Source organism: Enhydra lutris, unplaced genomic scaffold, assembly GCF_002288905.1.
Source record: "Enhydra lutris kenyoni isolate GAN:26980312 unplaced genomic scaffold, ASM228890v2 scaffoldscaffold55, whole genome shotgun sequence".
Lineage (NCBI taxonomy): Eukaryota > Metazoa > Chordata > Mammalia > Carnivora > Mustelidae > Enhydra > Enhydra lutris.
In genome coordinates, this window is record NW_019154139.1 from 8,871,521 (window position 1) to 8,893,694 (window position 22,174).

The window sequence follows — 22,174 nt, forward strand, 5'->3', positions numbered from 1 at the left end:
TGTATATGCACGGGAAGGACCACGGCTGGGGTCCACGGCCAGGGCCACGGCTGGGCCTCGGTGAACCCAGACCCTGCTCAAGCCCACCCTCTCGGCGGCCCGGCGCTGGCTGGCTGGCCCCTGCGCGACGCCCGGGTTGTGGCCAAAGTATTGCTGCCTGCCCCCTGGCTCCTGAGGTAAAAGACGGTGGGACGGGGCGTCCGGCTGGGCCCCTGCGGCCCTCATCTCTTCCGCTTGCTGGCCGCGTCGGCCGGCTGCAGCTCCGCCGGGCCTGGCTGCGGCTCGGGGGGCGCCGGGGGGGCCCCGCCCGCGTCCTTGCTGCGGTCCGCCGCCCAGGAGGGGCTCCGGGCCAGGCCGCGGGGCCGGGCGGGGTTGCGCGGGCGGCCGGGGCCGGGGCCGGCGGCCAGGCTGCTGGTGCTGCTGAACCTGCGCGCCGGCGGGAGCCCCGGCGGCGGCGGCGGCGGCCCGAACAGCGACGTGAGCGACAGGCTGCTGAGCGTCTCCGAGTGCTCGCTGCCCGCGCCCCCGCCGCCCGCGCCGCCGCGGCCGCCCGCGCCCTCCTCGTCCGAGGGGTCCATGGAGTCGTGGTGGGTGCAGCCCGGGCTGGTGGAGCCGCCGCTGCTGTGGCTGCGCTGGTGCGCCCGCAGCCCGCGCAGGCTGAACAGGCCCCGGCCCCGCAGGCTGAGCCGGCGGCGGGCGGCGGGCGACAGGCCGGCTCGGGGGCCAGGGGCGGGGGCCGGGGGCCCCAGGGCGCGCCGGGGACTGTCGCTCAGGGTCAGGCTGTCCTCCAGCGTGGTCTGCAGGCTGCCCGCCGAGTTGCTGCGGCTGGCCTCCAACGACGTGTCGCTCCCTGTGGCCTGGGGGGCGGTGGGGGGAGGGGTCGGCAAGGGGGGGGCAGCTGAGGGCCCGCAGCAGGTGTCCCCCATTCTGCCGCTGGGGCAGGCTGTCCCTCCCAGAGACACAGGCACAGCAGCCCCTCCGATCCCTCGGGAGCTCCCTTCAGAATGCACCCAGGACCCCACGGCCCTTCCACTACATCACCACCCATCCCAGCTTCTGGGTGGCCTTTGTCAGTGGTCACTGGGAGTGGCCTCCTGCTGCGATCCCTGCGCGGCCCCCCCCCCCCCCCCCCCCCCCCCCGCCCCCTTAAACACACTCACGTGGTGGCCTGAGAACCCATTCCAGCCCTCTGGGACCTTTCTTCTCACCATCCTCCCCTCACTCTCCCCCTCCCCCCAGGACCCCTCAGCCCTGGCCCCAGGCTGCCTGGAAATCTCTTCCCCAGACATCCATGTACCTCACCCCTCACTGCCTTCCCAGCACCTAGAACTGCCCCCCCACCCACAGTCCCTTCCTGGGGCAATGTTCTCCCGGCCAGGTATCACTCTCAAATAGATGATTTTCACGCACTTACTTTGGCTTACCCTCTTCTCTCGCACCCCTGCAACACATACACTGAACAGTACAGCGTAAGCCATGGGGCAGGGATTTTGTATCTGTTGCCCCCGAGCCTCACACACAGCCAGGCACCTAGCTGGGACCAGCAGCTGGGCTAGCGCTGGACCAGCTCTGCTTCCACCATATACACGGGAGCTGGGGCAGCTCCTGCTTCTCCAAGCTCTGGGGCTACAGGCTCTGAGTAACCTTTCTGCTCTGTGCTTCGTGCCCTCTGTATGCCCAGGAGGCAGCCCCAGCCAGTGCAGTACTGTTGGCCGTGTAGGCCAGACCTCCCTTCCCCCAGACCTGCCCCTCCTTCTCCACCTGGACATCAAGGCCCCACTCAGATGCCCCCCCCCCAGCAGGAAAGCTCGTGGGGACGAGGAGGTGCCCGTACCTGCCGGAGGAGGCTGCAGTTGACACTCGGCGACCGTAGGGATGCCCAGGAGCCCTGCAGGGCAATCTTGGGGAGGGTCCCAGTGCCAGGGCCCTTCTCCTGCCCTTTCTGGCTGGCAGACACAGCAGGGTGAAAGAACTCGGCGGGCATGGGCAGGAGAGGGCTGGAGGCATCCGGAGAGAAGGGCCTCGGGGGTGCAGCTGGGGAAGGAGGAGAGGGGGCTGGGGAGTGGGCTGGGGCTGGTGGGCCCCTGGAGGATGCCTTCTAGACCCGCAGGCAGGAGGCTTCCTACCAAACAGGCTGTGGGACTGTGGGTAAATCTCTGAGAGTTGATGTCTCCGTTGCGAAAGCCAGAAAGAAATACTGAGCCAGCCACTCTGATTCCTGGCCACTGGGCAAAGACAAGCTTTTGGAGCCAGTAGACCCAGGCTCAAGGACCCTTGAGCTCCTTCCTCTTCAAAAGAGGGATCCCAAGCTGGATAACTTGAATGTCTCCAGCGGGGGTGGGGGGGAGGTTCCTGTTCTGTGTGGTCTTATTGTTTAAGGACTATACAAATGAAGAGTTAACTAAAGGGGATAGGCTTTTACTCAATCAGAGTGGCTCTTGGGTCCTGCATCCTCACTCTGGTCCAGGAAGCCTGGGGTCTTGGCACCTCAGCCACCAAGGCCACTGGCTTTAAGGAGAGTCCTTAGAAAAGTCACTCTACCCCCAGCTCCTGGAAGGAGCTCGATGCCAGGCCTTCCAGAAAGCACCTGGGGTGGGCTCAGGGTCTGGAGAGGTCTCTTTGCTGCTGAGCTCATCTCCCTGCCCTCTTCCCCAGCTAGTGCTGTGGAACCAGATTCCCATCACCCTCCAAGAGGACCTGAGGTGAAGGTGAGCCCAAGTGACGAACAAGGGAACTAGGTCCTCTGTCCTCCGCCCACAAGCCCAGCGCACAGACGCGGGATGCTCAGTGTGGGGCCGAAGGATAAATGTCCCAACATTTTACAATGGGCTTTCTGTTGTTCAAAATCACCTCACGTGAAGATGTGGATAAACACGTCTCAAATTCAGCTCTAGAAAAATACCACAATAATTTGGCAGCTTTCCTTCTGCCTAATGAGAACTCTATGTGACCCGTTTCCCTTTTCACCACAGCTTCTAGGAGCTCAGCATGAACCTCCCATTAGATCAGGTTGCCAGATAATTATTATCTCACCTCCCTGTATTATCGTGATCTTTTTATCATTGTTACATCAGACCAGAGAATCCCATCTTTTATTGTCCGTTAAGCATCTGGTTCTTTCTGGACTCAGTAGAATTGTCTGGGCAGAGACACTAAGAAAAGCATTTGGCCAGCCCCTCTGCAGCAGCTGCCAGAGATCGGGGCCGTGGGGAGCTGGTGAGGGCTCCCCCTCCTCACCTCGGCTGCTCTCCTGCTTCAGCCAGGACCGGACGGGATTGGATGGGACCGTCTCCCTCTCCCACAGGAAGTTCTCTGGATCCGATGAGACAGCTGTGTTGGGCAAGGGGAAGAGGCATTCACCCACCTCTCCTGCGTGCATGGGCTCAGGTGTGTCCGGCTCACCCTGCAGGAAAGGGAGGTGGGTTAGGGTGGTGAAAGGGGGACAGAGGAAGACCCTGCCCCAGCTGCCTTTATGCCCCTGCTCCACAGCCTTTGCTCGGGCCACTCTCATCGCCTGAGATGGCCTTCTCCTCGCCTCTTCCACCTGGCCAACAATGGTCATCTTCCAAAACCCAGATGAAAGGGCCCCCACCTCCAGGAAACCCTCTCTTGTGTCCCAGGCAGGTTGCCGTTTCCTGCTCACTCCAGGCTTGGCCCTGAGATCCCAAGGGTCTTCCTTATCCCTGTAGCCAAGTGCCTGGTAAAGACCCAGGCCCAGTGCAAAAGTCAAGTTCAAGTTGGTGAAAGTATCAGAAGACAGGTGGAGCGACCCAGGGGCCTCCCTGTGAGCAGGGTGGTGGGCGGGTCCCTTCCGTTCGCCAAGCCCCAGCAGCCACATCCATAAATGAGAGAGAAAGCCCTCCTTCCTGGGTCTGGCCCCCACAAGCTGCCTGGTAGTCCTGGTGGCCCTCTCTGGGCCCAGGCTTCCCTCAGCCCTGCAGCCCAAGGTGACCCCTGCCCAGCAGCGACTCCAGAGCTGCCTCAGGGCACCCTTTCAAGGCAGATGGACCTCCATGACTTGCTCTTTAAGCCCAGAATAAACCCAACTATACCTGCTGAGGCCCAGGCCCCAAAAGCGGAGCACGTCCGATATCCTGTGTGGGAGAGCAGTGCAGGGGTGCAGGGAGAGGCAGGAAGGGGCTGGGGGGCGGGGGTACAGGAGCTGCCAGCTATTAGGGAGGGGATACAGAGCGCGGTGAGGGGACTGATGGAGGATGGCCCCGAAGGACAGTGGGGCGAGGCCCAGGCTGCCCTGCCATCTAGGGGAAAGAGGCTCTCACAGGCAGGGCCGTTGCCTCCCTACCTCAGGCCAGGCAGTGCCCTCCCCTCGACAGCTCCTTTTAGCCCGGAGGTCCCAAGCCCAGCGGCGGACCTCTCCTGCCTAAGTCGGCCACAGGGACACAGTGGCATTCCTGTATGAGGGGAGCAAGCTGCTTTGCTCCTCAGAGCCCGGGTTTACTCAAAGTGCTCAATGGGGCCGAGTCATCCCTACTACCCAGAGTGGAAGATGGGCAAACTGGAGCGCAAGTGGCTGGCACACAGCAGGTGCGTGCATCTGGTGCCGCCGTCCTCGGTCCTCTTCAGCCTCGAGCCCCCTTCCCCATCCCCACCTATGAGTTTGTCCTGCTTGGAACAACCCCCATTAAATGGATAAAAAAATATCCAAAGAAACAAGGAGTGGCTGAGGCCACTGAATGCCATGCCTGGGGGCCCAGCTGGGCCTGTTGCTGTGTGACTTCAGGTCCATCACTATACCTCTCTGAGCCCCACTGCCTTCATCCGACCAACAACAGAGGAGGGCCTGTCACACAGCAGATGCTGCTTCTATTTTGGTGCAGGAGGAAGAAGCAGTGTCCTGGCTGGCCGGTTAGAGGCCAGCCTGCAGGGACAGCCCCACGAAGCCCACTGGGACGGCTCACCCTGCTGTCCTTGGGGCCGAGCGGGCATGCTGTGGGATCCTCGAGACTCAGGTCATCACCCAGTAGGATGGAGGAGGACTTGTCTGAGTTCAGGGAGAAGGCCTCTGTCTCGGCCAGCTGCACCTGCAGGGAGAGGTGGCCGCCTCAGGTCACCCTGGGGGCTGGGAGGGGGCAGGCCTGGTCCTCTAGTAAGACACAAGCAGGTGGTTAGAGGGGCAGAGATTTGCTGAGCTTGGAAGCTATGCCTCCACGCACTGGGGACCCAGTCTGAGCAGGGGGTGGGGGACACACGATGGTGTGACGGTCAGCACAGTGCTAGGCTGGGGCCGGGCCCTCGGGCAGCCTCATTGTCACAGACTGTGAACGCCAACGCTGGTCCACTTGCCCTCAGACTCAGCACCCCTGGAAGCTGAACAGCGCTCGTCCCTTGGGCTGTCCTCCACCAGACTTCATGTTGCCCCCACCACGAGGCACCAGCTCCCACTGAGGCCGCCATTACCTCTTGCTTGTCGTGGTGACACTTCTCACAGCCGGCCGGCGAGGAGTAGTGGTGGAAGATGGAGCCGGACAGGTTGTCGATGATGGTCAGCTCCCCCTCCAAGGAGTCCTTGATGATTAAAGAGACGCTGTCCAGCCACAGGTTCTCCTAGGCGGACGGGGACGGGGTGGGGACAGGCGGGATTATCGGCCGGCTCCGGGGGGGGGGGACTATGGGGCGGGCGGGACCCAACCCCCTCGTCACAGGGTCACCCCTTCAACGGAGCTGGGCAGGGCGGGGCTCAAAACGACCCAGGTCTCTGCCTGAGGCCTCGGACGCCCGACTGCCCCCTCCAGCCCTGAGGTGCCGCCCTCTGCACCCCTGCCCACCTGGGCCGGAGAGTAGCAGCGCCGGCACAGGCGGCCCTCGGCGTCGCTCCCGCCGCCCACCCCGCCCAGGCCCCGGCCGGGGGCCCCTGGGGAGCTGGCGGGCGGTCGCGGGCTGGGACCCAGGCCGTGGGCCATCTCGAGCTCCAGCTCGGCGTCCATCTCGGCGTCCTCCTGGGCCTCCTTGTTGCTGTCGTCCAGGTGCTTCATGAGCACGGCCACCACCACGTTGATGAGCACGAACTGGGCCGTGAGCACGAAGCTGACGAAGTACAGCGGCGACACGAACTGCAGGCTGCTCAGGCAGCTGCGCTCGTCGTGGGTGCAGTCGCGCAGCGTGTCCTGCCCCGGGGGCGGCGAGGCTCTGTGAGGGCCTGGCGAGGGCCCCGGCGCCTCCGCTCTGCGCTCCCTGAGCCCCGTCCCGCCCAGGCTGGGCCGTGGGCCACAGCCAGGGAGCCTCCCCGGGGTGGACAGGCGAGGAGGACCGGTGCCTGCAGCCCCTGACCCTGGGCTGTGGGCCCCAAGTCCCCTCTGGCCCTGGGCGTAGCCCTGATCCCAGAGCAGCAGGCAGAGGTACCCTGAGAACGATTTCTGGGCTCATCTCCACCGCGCTGGGCTTCAGAGCCCCAAGCAGGTCCCTCTGCTTCCCGCAGCCCTGCTCTCCCCTCCCGTGTGCGGTGGAGCGCTGGGTGGGAGCCCTAGCTGTCAGGACCCTTGCCCCCTGACCCCAACCCGCTGGCTCCCTCCCCAGCCCGCCCCCAGGTACCTTCATGATCCCATTCCAGTTGTCGCCGGTGGAGACCTGGAAGAGCGTGAGGAAGGCCATGCCGAAGTTCTCGAAGGTGGCATGCCGGCTCATGCCCTCACAGGGGTTCTCATCATTGCAGACTGAAAGGCGAAAAGAAGTCAGCCCTGTCCCACTGCAGAGTCCCCTGCCCAGCCCACCCTGCACCAGGGCCTCCCAGCCTCATCTCAGGGTCCCCAGTCCTTGGAGGTGCGTGTGGACTGTGCTCAGCCCACAGATGGAGAAACTGAGTCTCAGGAAGGGGCACACCAGCTGGCACTCAGACTCTGGGAGCCTGGCTCCTCCCCTCACTGGTGTATCAGGTCCTGAGAGAAGGGAAGCAGGGGTGAGGGCCAGCCCCCGAGGGAGCCCCGCTTTCTGAAACCAACTCCATGCAGGGCTGGCTCGGCACGGGCTATGTTGCCCTCGGCCTGTGCCCCACTCGCTCTGCTCACTGGGGCCGCACTGGCTCAGGACGAGCACTGGCACACAAGGCCAGAAGGGTCATCCTTGGGAGCTCAGACAGTGGGGGGCTCCCAGTCAGGGCTCTGCTGCGCAGGCCTCACATATGCTACTGCATCCAGGCTGGCGTCTCTCAAAAGTACCACCCATCCCGGGGGCGGGCGTCAACGGCTGAGGGTCACCCCTCTGTCCCCACGCAGGCCAGCTGTGGGGACATCCCCCACTACAAAGACCCTGATGGGACACTTGGCCACGTCTGCGGCCTCCCCACCCTGCTAACGCCCTCCTCTGGGCCTGTTCTGCCCCCTCACCAGCCTGGGCCTGCTTCGGGAGGCACTCACCCAGCTTCCCGAACAGCTCCACGCCCAGCGCGGCATAGATGAAGAAAAGCAGCATGAAGAGAAGGCCCAGGTTGCCCACCTGTCGGGGAGAGCAGGCAGGGCGGGGCCAGCCTGAGGGTCCGGCTCTGTGCCCTGGGCCTTCACCCCACAGCGGCTCCCCCGGGGAGGAGGCCAGGTCCCACAAGGACACAGAATAACAAAATGCGGGTAGAGCCCTTCCCCCGAGCTGCCGGTTTCAAACACCTCCGATTCGTAAGCTCGCTTACCCCGCATAGCCATCTACGAGCTACACGTTACCCCATCCTGGAGATGACAAAGACACGCACTGAGTGGGGAATCGTCTTGCCGAGGTCACACAGCTAGTAAGCGGGAGGACTAGGATTCAAACCCGGCAGGCCCAATCACTCCTCCACACACACGTGTGCTAGACCACATCCCGCGAATGAATGCAGAGAGCGAGGCGGGGGGCGGGGGGGCCTCAGCAACAGCGCTGCTGCCCGTGTCCCCACCACCAGCCTCTGCAGGGCCGAGAAGTCCTTGAGAGCCGGGACGGGACTGGGTTAGGTTGGGTCTGCCTCCTCCAGCCCGCACAGGGCCTGGCCGTGGAGGGAAGCAAACAGAGGAATCACGCAGGGTCGTGAGCCCCAGAAGCTTCCCACAAACCCAGCCACCCCGGTCCTACGGCTCCTGTGGGAAGAAAATGTCCCTGATTATAAAGCTATTTCAAATCCAGCCATACACGGGAAATGGCCTCTAACGCATGCTATGGATGAGATAAGCCTAGAGAACATTCCTGCCCTAGAAACGGTCTACCTCCCGGAACTCTCAGAAGTCCTGCATGCACAGAATCAGAAGAGGGTTTGCATTGATTGCTGAAAAGTAAACCATTTTAACCGCAGCCCCCTAATGTTTCTCTGCTCTGCAGGAGGACTTCCTTCCGAGCTGTCGTACAACCACACCAGTAGCGTCTGACTCATTAGAAGACACTCTGCTCATTAACAGTGCAGGCACGTACTGCGCACCTCTGAAGCCAGGGAGTGAATGTGGCCCTGGACCTCCGGTCAGCTTCCCGCCCTCTGCAGGCCCAGGTGAGCAGCGCTTCTTAACCAGGGTGGACCTCACCTTCCACCCATGGCATCTCCTAGAGACTGCACAGCCCAGCAGCCTCCTCATTGGCCTCCCTGCCTCCAGCCTCTCCTTTAACCCACTCCTTAAAGGCCGTCCTGCTTGAGGCCTCCCCTTTCCAGAACCTCTTATGATGCCCACTGCCCACAGGATAAAGCCCGAGTTTACTGTCCTGGCATCGAAGCCCTTTGCAACCTAGCCCCGTGGACTAGCCCCCACCCCGGCCTGATCTTCCCATCGCAGACTCCAGCCACACAGAAACCAGACTCCATTCGCACATTCTGTTCCCCATGCAGGGAAGACCCTTTCTCTATCTTTGCCTAGTAAGTGCCTCTGCCCGACCCCTCAAAGCCCAGGTCAAGAGTCACCTCCTCTGAGAAGCCTTCCTTGGTGCCTCCTCTCTCTGCAGGGGGCAGAGACTGGTGGAAGTGTTATTTTCATAGCACTTTACACAGAATGGAGAAAATGTCTGATGTCCATATGACAGCTAAAAGATTTTGAGGATAAGTCCCCCATCCTACGTGGTACTTGATGTGCACGTCTCTTAAAAGTGCTGATGTGACTGTCTTACTATCATGTTTCCTACTTGAAGATGGGACCTCCCGGGCATCTCCATGTGACAAATTCCTCCGAAGGGACTGCATGTTAGGAAAAGCCACATCTGTTTGAATGAACATCCCTGCTTGCTTTGCCTCCAGACCTGATGAGAGCCGTGTTGCTTTCCCTTTGTAAGGAGGCTGCTGGGACACTCACGGCAAACTCGCGAGCTTCCTTGGCCCATGTGCCTGAGAGAATTAGCTCTGTTTCCACCTTCCCTGGGCTGGTTAATTTTTTATCCTCATTTTTATCATGCTGGATTGTGCCCTTTAAGATGCCTAAAATTCCTGAAGACTAGATGAGTCATCATGAATAAACAAATGTGTATGAGGCTCTCCCCAGTGCAGAGGCCACCCTGAGGTGAGGGAGAAGGGGAGTCCTAAGGAGTCAGGACAGACAGGGAGGGGAGGACTGGGATTTCGGGTTTCCCAGGAAGACGAAAGTCACATCCTGTGTGGCCCTGATCCTCTCTCCCTTCCACTGGCCAATGGGATGAGGCGATGTGCGCTTTCCTACTTGCTGGGGTTTCCACCCAGGTCAGCGTCTCATGCTGTCCCCACCAAACAGGTCCTATCTGAACCTCCCATCCACATCACCACCTCCTTCTGCCAAGCCACCCCACAAAGTCAAGTTCACAGTCCCCTGATGTCCGCCCTGATTTCCCCAGGGAGTGTCAGGACCCCTCCTTCTCCTCCTCACATTGTCCGGAGCCATCTGTCTTCCCACTAGCCTGGACACTCCTGAGGGCCCCGTAAGAGTTGTCAGAACCCAGCTCAGGGCCTGGAATGGAACAGGCTCTGTGAGCACTTGAAGTCAGGAAGAGGCACAGGGGGCCCTTTCCCTCTGTCACAGCCCCGGGCTCAAACCTCGACCCTGGAGACAGGATTCTGCCCTGTCTCTGGGCAGGCTGGAGAAGGGAACCCAGGACCTGTGAGACCCCAGTGACAGCCAAGCAGGCTCTTACCTGGGGCAGAGCCTGCACCACCGTGTCCAGCAGGGCCCGCATCCCCGTAGCCATCTTCAACAGCTTCAGCACTGCAGGCGAGACCCAGCCCGGCCCACTCAGCCCAGAGGCAGGCAGTGTGTGTGAGGGGCGGGGGTGGTGGTGGAGGTGTGTGTATGTGTGTGTGTGTGTGTGTGTGCGCGCGCAAAAGTGAGGTGGAGAAGGGAGAAGCCAGAGGAGCATGTGAGCAAAAGGGACAGCTCCGGGATGCCACACCATAAGTACACGGGTGTCCCTGAACAAGGGTGTGCACAATGGTGCATTCACGAGGTGCAGGTGTCGGTGGGAATGTGTCCAAGAGAAGGCAGGCACACACACAGTGGGACCAAAGTGTGTCCGTGAGCACAGTTCACTGAGATGAGGCCAACGTACCCGAGTGCCCACATCTCTCCCTTCCCTCAGGCTAAAAAAGAAAGCTCCAGACTTCTGTGCTGAATTTCTCCACACTGTCCCCACCTGGGAGCCTGGAGGCAACAAGCTGTTGCAGGTGGAGAAGCAAAAGACCGGGAGGCACCAGGCCAGAGGCGGGAGGTTTGTGAAGGGAGTGTAGGCCCAGCCTCAGGGTGAGAGAGGGACTTCTGGGGGAAGCAAAGGTTGTGAGAAGCATCGAGGACTGCACATCTTAGCCAGTGTTGGACTCACGCCCACAAGGAACTAGAGTTCCCGGTGCCTTCCCAGCTGCCCTGAATTCCTTTCATCCCAACCTGAGGCTGGTCCACATGGGTCATGGTGTTATAGGGAGAAGGGATGGGATGCCTGGGTGGCTCTGTCGGTTAAATTTCTGCCTTTGGCTCAGGTCATGATCCCCAAGTCCTGGGATCAAGTCCCGCATCGGGCTCCTTGTTCAGTAGGGTGTCTGCTTCTCCCTCTCTCTCTGCCTCTCCTCTGGCTTGTCTCCCCCTCCCAAATAAATAAAATCTTTAAAAAAATAAGGAGGTGGAGGTACAGTGTGCCATACAGAGCAGTCTGTGGACAAGGGCACATGAGAGTGTACACACAGGGGCAAGTGTGTATGTCTGGTATGTGCTCCTCCTGGCTGCTGTTCTCGCTGCTCAGCAGAAAGCCCATTATGCCCACATGCCTTTCCCCACCCCACCCCTGGGAGTCCCATCCAGCCCCTGCCCATCCCCACCCCATCCCCCATGCCCCTCACCCCGGGCGATGCGCAAAACCCGCATTATGCGGATGATGGTGGGGTTGATGGGCAATGCTGCGTTGATCTCAATCTCCTCCAGTGTGATGCCCATGACTGACAGCAGCACAATGGCCAGGTCCAGCTGGTTCCACCTGCTCAGCCGGGCAGGAGAGGGCAAGAGTGGGAGGCAGGGCGAGAAACGCTCTGGCTTAGAAATGCCTAGGTTGGGAGGAGTGTCACAGATCTCCACCCTCCTGCTGAGGCCCACGGCTATGTGTGGTCACCCTCCCTACCAGCCCCACCAGACCCCACTGAGTCTGGCTCCCTCTTTGACCCCCACAGCCTCCAATCTCTCAAGCGAGAGGCTGACCATGTTAAATAAACATCTCTGGCCTCCTGAAGAGGAAGAGGAATGAGCTATGACTTCTAGATTGGAATCCTGAGCCTGCTCCCTCCATGCGACCTTGGGCTAGTCCATCAACTTCTCTGAACCTCACTTGTTCCCTCTGAAAAGAAGGACTGGCGTGAGGTACGCCCCATTCAGCCTGTGAGTTATGGAGGACCCATGAAAGATGAACTGAAGAGACATAAGAGAGTGCCCTGTATCTGTCAGGTGGGACCATAATCACTCCCTGTTCAGAGCTGCAGGCAGCACCTGGGGGACCCTGGCCGTCAGTGCCCACTTATTGGTTTCCCTCCTCTGGCTGTTCCAGGCTTCCCCAGGGGTCAGGACTCCTTCCCCATCCAGCAGCCCACTCCATGCTGCCCCAGCCCAGCCAAGCTGCTCACCGATCCTTGAAGAAGCGCCTCAACCCAAACGCCACCAGCTTCAGCACAGCCTCCAGCACAAACACAGTGGTGAACATGTAGTTGCAGTACTTGAGGGCTGTCTCCAGGGACTATGGAGGGCAGAGAGAAGCATGATCCAGACCCCAGGGGCTGCCCCCTACCTTCCTCCATTCAGAAAGTCTCTGCCTTTTTTTTTTTTTTTAAGATTTTACCTATTTCTTTGACAGACAAGAGATCACAAGTGGGCAGAGAGGCAGGTGGTATGGGGGAAGCAGGCTCCCCACTGAGCAGAGAGCCCGACACAGGACTCGATCCCAGGACCCCGAGACCATGACCCGAGCCAAAGGCAGAGGCCTAACCCACTGAGCCACCCAGGCACCCCGAAAATCTCTGCCTTTTAAGGGGAGAATTTAGTCCACTCACATTTAGTGCAATGGTTTCTATATCAGATTTCCCCCCCCCCCCATTTTAATTAACATGCACTATTTGTTTTACATTGCTGTTTCTTCCTTATTTCTGCTGGTTTGGTCGTTACCCCTCCGGAGGCAGTATGAGGCAATGGTTAAAGATCATGATTAAGAACAAGGCTGCTTAGATATAAATCCTGGCCCAGCACACACTCCCTATTCACTATGTGACCTTAGGCAAGTCACTTGACCTCTCTGGGATTTAGTTCCAAAATCTATGCATGGGGGATGATAACAGTACCTACCTCAAAGAGTTGCTGTACAAATTAAGTGAGGGAATAGTCCAGTGCTGGACACACAAGAAATAGTCAGCATCGTTACCCTACTTCTTCATATTAATTTGGAAGTTCTACAATTATTGTTCATTCTGCCAATGGTTGCCTTCCTTTTCCCTGCATTTATAATATACCTCTCCTGTCATTTAAAACAAGATACCAAAACCTCACCTAGAGGCTCAGCTTCACCCTTCGTCCCCCTAGCTCCAAAATGTTGAGGCTTTTAGAATGCACTTGTCCCTACATGCTCCTTGAATGCCCCTCACCAGTGCTGCTGGCAACTAGTCATTTCCCTCCAGGCCAGTGTTTGCCTCCAATGGTCCTGCCACAGGAATGCCCCTCCCCCAGGCTCCATATGCCTGGGCAGTAGTGGAGGCCACATGGTAGGCCTTGAATGCAAATCTGAGTCCCAGTTCTGGCTCTGCTACTTATAGGCTAAGTATTCTGGGTAGCATATGTCCTCTGAGCCTCAGTTTCTTCCTCTACAAAATCTGTAGAAAGGCTCCTCCCCCACCTTTGGTTGCTGTGAGCATTAGAGTTAATATCTGTAGCCTCTCTTGCGGAGTCACGTTGCACACACCACTGCCACTGGCACCCATGTTCAAGGCTGGGCCCGAATGTCACCTCCCCACTCACCAAGAGCAAGTGACATTTCCCTTTCTCTCATTTGTCCTACCAGGCCATGAGCTTCCTGGGCCCAGGGCCCCAAATGGGGGTGCTGCTCAGACCCTCCTGCTTCACCCTGTCCCTGGGTCCTGCTGAGAACCCAACCCTACCATGTGACCTCAGGCTGGGGCTGGGGCCAGGGCTCACCGTGGGCTGATTGTAGTGCTCCAGGGACATGGTAACCACATTGAGGCAGATGATGAAGGTGATGAAGATGTCCAGGTAGTGGCTGGTGCACATGGAGTGGATGAGCAGCCGTGTGGGACAATAGGTGGCATAGTAGGGCAGCCGCTGGGCCTCTGCGGGGGGATGTTGAGGGGGCGGGGAATGGCACAAACCACAGAGGGTTGGGGCCCAGGTAGGGAACAGAGCACATGGAGAGAACAGCACAGGGGAGGGAGGAAGCAAGGGGAGAGACGTCAGAACACCCCAGGCCCCAAGAGTCAGAGTTAGGTCTCTTCTGCCCAGTTGATGATGGGGACTCAAGGAAAAGAGGTAGGAGGTGGTGGAGGGCAGGACAATGACTGTCCCCATCTCCTCCAAATACGCCCATGGCAGGGGCTCCGGATCTGCTGGGGGTAAGGAAGGGGTCCCGCAGCTCATGGCTAGGCATCCAGGCCTTTGCTCTCAGGAACTGAGCCAGCAGGGGGCCAGCAGTGGAGTCAGTGGACAGCAACAGGGGATCACATCACCTGGACAGGCAGATTCTGAAGGGGGGGGCAGGGCCAGAGGTCCAGAGTCGACCCTCTGTTCCCTTCCAGCCCCCGAGGCCCAGAGGATGCACGGGGAAAATCAGCTGTTGCACCAGGAAGAGATGGGGCTCACGTAGGCAGGGCGCACACAGGATGGGGCGCACACAGGAGGGGCGGCCCAGGCCGGGGAGGCCCCACCCTCCGCAGCCACCCACTCACTCCGGCGCTTCTTCTCCAGGCGCCGTAGCCGCTTCTCCTCGCGCCGCCGAGCCTCCTCGGCCTCCTGGTGCTGCCGGCACTTGTGGAAGTTCTCCACCACGACACCCACAAACATGTTGAGCACAAAGAAACTGACGATGAGCAGGAAGGAGATGAAGTAGAGCAGCATCCAGGGGTTGTGGTTGGGCACGGGCTGCGGGAAGCAGCAGATGGGGCTGAGGCAGGCCGACCACGGGGTACCGCGATAATGAGCCTCCGGGAGCTTCCACAGCGGACCGGGCCGTAACACCCTCCCTGACTCCCACTGCCCTCAGCTAAACTCCAGCCCTATGCCCTGGCACACACAGGGGCCTCCTGACCTTTCAGCCCTGCCCAGCCCCTCCACCACCTCCTACCCTCAACTCACGACTCCCTGAACATGGTGCTCTCTCACGTCGGGCCTGCCCCTGCTGTCCCTCTGCCAACCGGCTCACCCTCTCTCCTCTGCCTACACTTGGTTCTAGAGGCACAAGGCTCTGACCCTCCATGCAGAAGCCAGTCTAGCATCTTCTTCCTGCATAGCAGGGGGTTTGTGAAGCAAATGGCACAATGACTTATGCTACCTCAGAGCAGCTTAATGGTGGAAGATTCAGGCTAGGACGGTGGGGGGGTGGGCCATGGCTGACAGGAGGAGACACCCGGGCTGGGGATCCTGCTGATGCCAGTTTTAGACAACTGGGCCCCAGAGATACCTTGTCCCTCCCTCACTGCCCACTGCACTGGCCCCAGCCCACCCCCACCTGTTGGTCCACAGCGACAGCATCCAGTCCATTGTACATGATGTTCACCCAGCCGTCCTTAGAGGCCAGGACAAAGAGGGACATCAGGGCCTGGAAGACACAGGAGGGAGAGGACCTGGGGTGGTAGGTGTAGACAGTTCTCCATTTTTCTGCCCTCAGGAGGCAGAGAGACAGAGGTCTTCCCTGAGGATGATAACAAACCGTTCCTGAGAACCTACTAAGTGCCTGCCATAAACCCCACAGACACTCTTGCAGGTGAGTGAGCACTAAACCAGGAGTCCTGGGCTTGGCTCTGAAAATTAATTCGAAAAGATTCATGAGCTCTTGTCCCCTCGCCCACAGAATGGAGCTAAGGCTTAAGTGCCTGCCAGCTGGGTCTGCTGAGACTAAACTGGAAGGTTCCTGACAAGCATGAGAGGCCCTGCCACCATCACCCAAGCTTGCCTCTAGCACCTGAAAGCAGGAGCTTATGAGAGAAGTCAGGAGCCCTGGGCACCGCCCAAGCTCTGCCACTCAGTGGCTGTGACGCAGGGCAATTTCCTCAACTTCTCTGGTCCCCAGCTTCCTTGTCTGTGAATGGTAATAATTGCCTTCACTAGTGTGAGACTTTTTAAATGGAAGGAATGCCCAAGAGACATGAGCCAAAGCTCCTACACAGAGGGCAGGCCAAAACACACGCATGTCCCCTCAACAGGTTGACGGGCTGGTCCTGCAGCACTAGCACAGTGCCCTGCACACAGCAGGTACTCAATAAAGGTTTTCAGAGGTGGACAGCAGCGCAGCGCCGTCCTTGCAGAGCCCCAATCCCCAGCGGCTGACCAGAGGTCACACACCCACTCCAGAAGCTCCCCGGTTCAAGCTCACACTGGCTCCTTTGTTGTGGCCCAGGGACCCCGGGCAGGGAAGTGGTGTTCTGGGATGGGTCTCCTGCCCCGCAGGTGCGGGGACCCTCCTTCCCACCCCCCAGGGCACAGACTCCACCTCTTCCCCTCCAGCTGGGAATGGTGCTGAGGGCTGCCTGGAAAGGGCTCAGGCCCAGGAGGACGACAGAGCAAGAGACACAGAGGGAGCCCTCGTGGCCAGGCAAGGACACAAAGCCCTCACATGCCAAGAGGCAAATGTTCCTGGGGACCCTGGGGTCACAGAGGCCTGAAGTGCAGAGCCTGGGCCCCGGGAAACACACAGCTGCTGTCACTTCCCCCTTTACAGGGGAGGGCACCAAAGCACAGACACTAAAACCTTCCTGAGTGGCCTGGCAAGCAGCCAAAGGCTCTGGGCCACACTCTAACTCCCCTGTATGGGCACTGAGAACACCTTACTTCAAGAACACCTTCCTGGGGTGTTAGCTTGGCATCAAGCAGACCCAGAATGGGAAAGGGCTGGGGATGCTCCCTGGGAATGGGGCCCTGGGCCTGGCGCTGAGCTCAGGGAGTCGGGAACAGGTTCCTAGAAGGCCTCCGCAGGCTTTCCCTCAGCTTCCCGGAACAGTTTTTTTTTTCAAACCTCTTGTTTTATCAACCACTGAGTCATTAACAACTTGAAAGGCACTGCTTCTAGAAAATCTGGAGGGGATAGGGGAGCTCCTGTGTCCCAGTTCCTGACTTCCCTTTCCCTGCCCACTCGCTGCTGCCCTAGGGCCCATGGCTCCGCTCCCAGGGGGCATGGCAAGTGGGATCCCTGGTCACGTGAGGGGACAGCTTCGGTGGCATCCAGCCAGAGCGTCCCTGGTAGAGGAGCAGGACATAGGCCCAGGGTCCCACAGACCCAGATCTCGTTCCCTCCTCGTGTGACCTGGGGAAGGCACTCCCCATCTGATCACACCTAGCTGCCCTCAAGCTCTTCTCATCTGGGGCAAGACCAGATGGGCGACGCCCGGCAGGCCCCTAGGACAGGGGATCACGGGCAAGGCAGGAACTGGGCAGGGGGCCTGCCTGCCCACTGAGGTGGAGAGCAGAGTAGATGGGTGCTGGGAGAGGAAACCCACTCTGGACCAGGGGCTTGCTACTTTCTGTTACCATTGCCTGCCTGCTAGGCCATCACATTCCCATTTTACAGATGAGAAAATGGAGGCTCAGAAGGCCCACAGTAACTGGCACAGAGCCGGGATTCACACCCAGGTCTGGTTGTCTCTAAAACTCTTGTCCGGGTCCCCGGGGTGGGGAGGTGGAGGCCAGGAACCAGTGTTCACTGAAACCCCTCCAAACACCTCGCATTCCCAAGACACGCAGCACTCGGGATCTCTAAGCCTCGCACTGCTGGTGACGTGAGCTCCCCCCATACCCATTTTGCAGGAGGGAAAAACTGAGCCCTAGGAAGAAGTCACAGGGTCAGTCCCTGCAGAGCTGGACCAGAACCTGATCTGTGATCCCAGGATGTTGGCACCAAAGAGCTTGTACCCCCCATCCACTGGGGAGCGGGGGTCAGGGCACGGGTACGCAGGCGGGGCTCACCTGGCCCAGGTTGTCGAAGTTGTACTTGTGGTGGACCCAGCGGTAGTTGGCGGCCACGCAGTCGGAGCGGTTGGTGATGTTGCGGGTGTCCACGCCCAGACAGTGGTAGAACTTGCCCTTGAAGAGCTGGGGGTAGGGGGAGGAAGGACCACAGGGTTAGCGGACCAGTCTACCCAGGCTGGGGATGGGGGGGAATGCAAATCGGGAAGGGACCTGCCCCACAGGGGGCACTTCCTCTGTGCACAACCTGGGCAAAGCGCTCAGCACAGCATCTCACCAAGTCCCCCAACATGGGGTTCGGCTGCTCTCAGCCCATCTCACCGATGAGGAGACTGAGGCGCGGTGGTGCTAGGTAATTTTCCCAAAGTCATATGAGGTTTAGGAAGGGGCAGAGTCAGGGTGCCTGGGTGGCTCAATTGGTTAAGCATCTGCCTTCAGCTCAGGTCATGATCCCGGGGTCCTGGGATCCAGCCCCGCATCAGGCTCCTTGCTTGGCAGGAAGCCTGCTTCTCCCTCTCCCACTTCCCCTGCTTGTGTTCCCTCTCTCGCTCTCTCTCTCTCTGTCAAATAAATAAAATCTTAAAAAAAAAAAAAAAATGAAGAGGCAGATCCAACGTCTGTCTGATTCCTGGGCTCTTCCGCAGACCTCAGTCCTGAGAATATGGGCAGGGACTCCACAGGAGAAAGTTGCCTGCATATCCCCAAGTGGGGAGAGAGAGGTAAAGGGACCCTCTCTAGGGATCCAAGCACCCTGCCTGGAAGGGGCAGGGCCACTGTCCACATGGAGGCCACATCAAGCCCTTCCTCTCTGCAGCTCCAGCCCCAAACCCGGGACCAGGTGAGGAGCCTGGAGGTCTCAGCTCAGGACTCAGACAAGAAAGAGGAAGTTCCCAGCTGCAGCTCAGAACCCAGAAGGCCCAGGTCATTCTAGCCATCACCCTGCCACACACTTTTATGATATGCCTCATTCCTTCTCCCTGTCCAGCCCTAAGGCCCCATCCTACTCCTGGGCTCCAAGCCAAAATTCGAGTTAGCTCAAGTCCGTCCCTGTGTCAGAGCCTCTCCATGGTCTCTACCTCCACAGAAACTGGCCCCAACTTCTTTTATTTTCTTTTAAGATTTTATTTATTTATTAGAAAGACAGAGAAAGAGAGCACAAGTAGGCAGAGCAGCAGGGAGAGGGAGAGGGAGAAGCAGGCTCTCTGCTGAGCAGGGAGACTGATGTGGGGCTCGATCCCAGGACCCTGGGATCATGACCTGAGTCAAAGGCAGCCATTTAACTGACTGAGCTACCCATGCACCCCAACTGACCCCAACTTCTTAGCTGCCATTCCAGGTCTCTCCCACCTTGGCCCAGCCCACCATCTGGCTCCTGGCTCTGTGCCAGCCCTAGCTCCTGAGCTCACCTGCACACACGTGCCCAGCCTCCCTTGAAACACCTTCCACCATCCATGACCTGTGGAATCACTTCCCCTTCAAGGCCCAGTGCCCAGGCCACTTCCTCCAGGATGCTTTTCCTCTTGCCAGCCCGGCCCTGTGTTTCTGTGTAGCTTGGACCCCTGGAATCCCATTTACCTAGGCTTCTTTGCACTCAGACATTTAGGTCTGTGTCCGCCCCTCTCCCTGGACTGGGAGCTTGTGGCTGGCAGGGACATGGGTGTTCTGGCAGGACCACCTGAGCCCCCAGGTTGGTCAACACAGGTCGGGAGAGTTGAACAGGAATGCGGAGTCCCTTGCCCAACCCCAAAGCTCACCGCAGTGCCTGCCCAGCCTGAGCACCCCTCACCTGCACCCCCAGGATGCCGAAAATGATGAAGAAGGCACAGCAGATGAGGACGATGTTGCCAATGGGCTTGAGAGAAGAGATAAGCGTCTCCACTACCAGCTTCAAACCAGGTGCTCGGCTGATGACCCTGGAGGCAGACAGGGGCCAGGGCACCATAAGCCCACAGCCATGTCTGGAGAAAGCACCCACTTCTTCCCAGAGTCACCAGGGAGGAGAACCCCAAACCTCAGATCTATATGCACAGCAGTGTGCTATGCCCTAAGCCCGTCCCCTTGGGGTCCACACCACACCATCATCTAGAGACTGAAGGCTAGAGATGGCAGCGAGCCACCCAGGGACACACAGAAAGTGGGTAGCAGTCCTGGGGGCCACCTTCAGCCCCGCCTTTCCAGCACCCCACTCCAGCCAGGGTCTCCGGGCTCTTCTCCCAGGAGCAGCATCAACAGTCTGGTCCCTGTCCGCACAAATCTGGCTATCAGAGGGCTGAGTGCGTAAGAAGGGCCAGAGGGAAGGGTCCACTTAGACCCCAGGAGCTCACTAGACCGTGCAGGGATTCCCCCATCCGCAGGGAAGGAGTCCTCACCGCAGGGGGCGTAGGGTGCGCAGGAGCCGTAGGACCCGAAGGACCCCTAGGATCTTGGCTCCCCCGGCTGAGGCCACAGAAACCACAATGTCGATGATGGACACGAAGACGAGAAAGCCATCCAGCACGTTCCAGCTACTGCGCAGGTACGCCTGCTCACCAAAGTACAGGCCCAGAGAGACCACCTGGGGGCAGGGCAATGGGCAGAGTCAGCCGGATGGCGATTGGGGACGGGGCGGGGTGTGGCCAGCCTCTGCGAAGGGGCGTGGCGAGGTCAGGTGGGACATGTGGGGACCAGTCCCGCAGAGGGCAGGGCGGATGGTCTGACAGGGGACACATTCCCCACCGCCCCCTGAAACAGGCCCAGCGGGCCACCCCGTTCCCTGCTCCCAGCACATCTGGCTAACCCGACTCAAAGCCCAGCGCTCTGGGAAGTAGCCTTGAGGGAACCCTTCCCCCTGCCCCACACCTGCAGCAAGTACCTGCATTGCACCGTCAACATTTCCCTACATTAGCCTTTCACGGGGGATGTGAGCTCCTGGAGAGTTAAGGACGTGGCTGAACCCCTCTGAGTCCCTGGAGCCCAACCTAGGGGCTGGCACCTCGCAGGGACGGGCCTCAGGGGCCTCGGGTGGGATGTGGTTGAGGGGCAGGTGAGTGACAAGCTTTTGGAGAGGCTGGCCCAGAGCCAGGGGTCCAAAGCTGGGGGTGGGAGAGGGTCCCAGGTGAAGCCTGGAGCTACCTTCAGTGTCATCTCGCCTACAAAGATGGCCGTGAAAATGTAGTTCGACACAGTGAGGAAGATACGTTCCTGAAAGAAGAGAGCTCTCGTGGGCCCAGGGACTCCCAGAACTGCCCTGCCACCTGGTCAGCCTCCTCTCTTCAGCCAAGGGCCACAGTCTTAGGAGACATTCCCCTCCCCAGAGGCGAGCTCCTACCACATGTCCCTCCATGGGGTGTGGTGTTGGGCCTGGCTGAGCTCTCCTAGCCCCCTGATGTCCCAGGGGACAATGTCCCAGGGCAGGCCCTGGTGGCCTGCCCCTCTGCCTTGTCCCTTGCCCTGCCCGAAGGCTGTAGCCACTCACGGTGCTGCCAGCCTCGATCTGGGGCCTCTCCAGGGCGATGGTGATGCAGTTGAGAAAGATGAAAGCCAGGACGACATAGTCAAAGAGCTTGTGGGCGATGATGGTCTGACACAGGACCCGGAACCTGGGTGGGGTGGGCAGGGCATCACGTGAGTGTCGGTTTGCCCCACGCCCCAGCCAGGAAAAAAGGCAGCGGGCCCAGGCACACACGAGGACTAGGACAGCCTAGAGAAGTTGATGTCTCTCTTCTCTGGTCTTCGTGTATGCTCAGGGTGCCACTCAAAGCTGCCTCCCCCGAGCACGCGGCAAAAACTGGCACCACAGGACAAAGGGCATCCCCTTTGCCCTGGCACTCAGGCCCTCCAAACACAGGTGCAAATCTCTGAGTCCAAACTCCCAGCCACTTGGACACACATGGCCTGAGACCCTCCCCTTCTGCCCCCAGGTGTTCCCTCGGGCTGCTCTTTCTCCCTGGACCAGTCTCTCTACGTGTTCACAACCCCTGCTTCACCTACTGGAATGCTAGCTGCCTCCAACACCCAGCATACCGGCCTCCTCCTCCAGAAGGTCTACTGATGCCCCCGCCTGGGGAGCACCCCAGGTGACTTGACGATTTGTCCAACCTGGTACCAGCACAGGAGTGGCCTAGACTAGGGATAATAGGACACCTGGATCCTCCCCCTTGCCTGCTGACCCTCCACACTGGACCACAATGGACCTCTAAGTTATGGAAGACCCTCCACCGCTAGCTTTGCCTGGCTTGGCAGAAATCTCTCCCTCCCAGACATGCCAACCCCTGCTCTAACCTCACAGCAAGCCTGGCCTTGCGCACCTGTTCTCGGGAGAGAAGAGGTAGACAGACCAGTCCTCGCGGACCTCGCACCAGTTCGGCTTATAGACGTCGATCATCTTGCGGACGCGGAAACACAGGGTCTGGCAAGGCAAGGACGGAGCGCAGACGGGTCAGCGCTGCGCAGAGCTGCCCATCGCCGCCCACCCCGGCCATAAACTAGACTGGGGTCCCTGGATGACCTGCAAACTGTCCCAGACCAGGCAAGGGGGACCTCGCTACCACCTGGGGATAGCGGGGAGCAGTGCTGGTCCACCCCCTGCGCGCTCTCCTGCAGTACGGTCCCCCCCAGCCCTGCCCCTC

At 59.7% G+C, this 22,174-nt stretch overlaps 1 protein-coding gene across 1 annotated transcript in view; it reads right to left on the bottom strand.

Annotated features, from left to right (window-relative positions):
* Positions 1-221: 221 nt before the first annotated feature.
* Positions 222-22,174, bottom strand: part of LOC111157525 (calcium voltage-gated channel subunit alpha1 I) — a 104,825-nt gene continuing 82,872 nt past the window's right edge. Inside the window, exons 17-36 of the mRNA XM_022519008.1 lie at positions 21,854-21,954; positions 21,022-21,145; positions 20,679-20,747; positions 19,937-20,121; positions 19,354-19,480; positions 17,568-17,693; positions 15,118-15,207; positions 14,339-14,531; positions 13,575-13,726; positions 12,020-12,129; positions 11,249-11,382; positions 10,057-10,127; positions 7,371-7,449; positions 6,550-6,671; positions 5,787-6,125; positions 5,419-5,565; positions 4,920-5,042; positions 3,238-3,403; positions 1,835-2,034; positions 222-857 (exon numbers count right to left, since the gene is read on the bottom strand). Coding sequence (XP_022374716.1) covers positions 222-857; positions 1,835-2,034; positions 3,238-3,403; positions 4,920-5,042; positions 5,419-5,565; positions 5,787-6,125; positions 6,550-6,671; positions 7,371-7,449; positions 10,057-10,127; positions 11,249-11,382; positions 12,020-12,129; positions 13,575-13,726; positions 14,339-14,531; positions 15,118-15,207; positions 17,568-17,693; positions 19,354-19,480; positions 19,937-20,121; positions 20,679-20,747; positions 21,022-21,145; positions 21,854-21,954 — 3,294 coding nt within the window. The remainder of the gene's footprint in view (positions 858-1,834; positions 2,035-3,237; positions 3,404-4,919; positions 5,043-5,418; positions 5,566-5,786; positions 6,126-6,549; positions 6,672-7,370; positions 7,450-10,056; positions 10,128-11,248; positions 11,383-12,019; positions 12,130-13,574; positions 13,727-14,338; positions 14,532-15,117; positions 15,208-17,567; positions 17,694-19,353; positions 19,481-19,936; positions 20,122-20,678; positions 20,748-21,021; positions 21,146-21,853; positions 21,955-22,174) is intronic.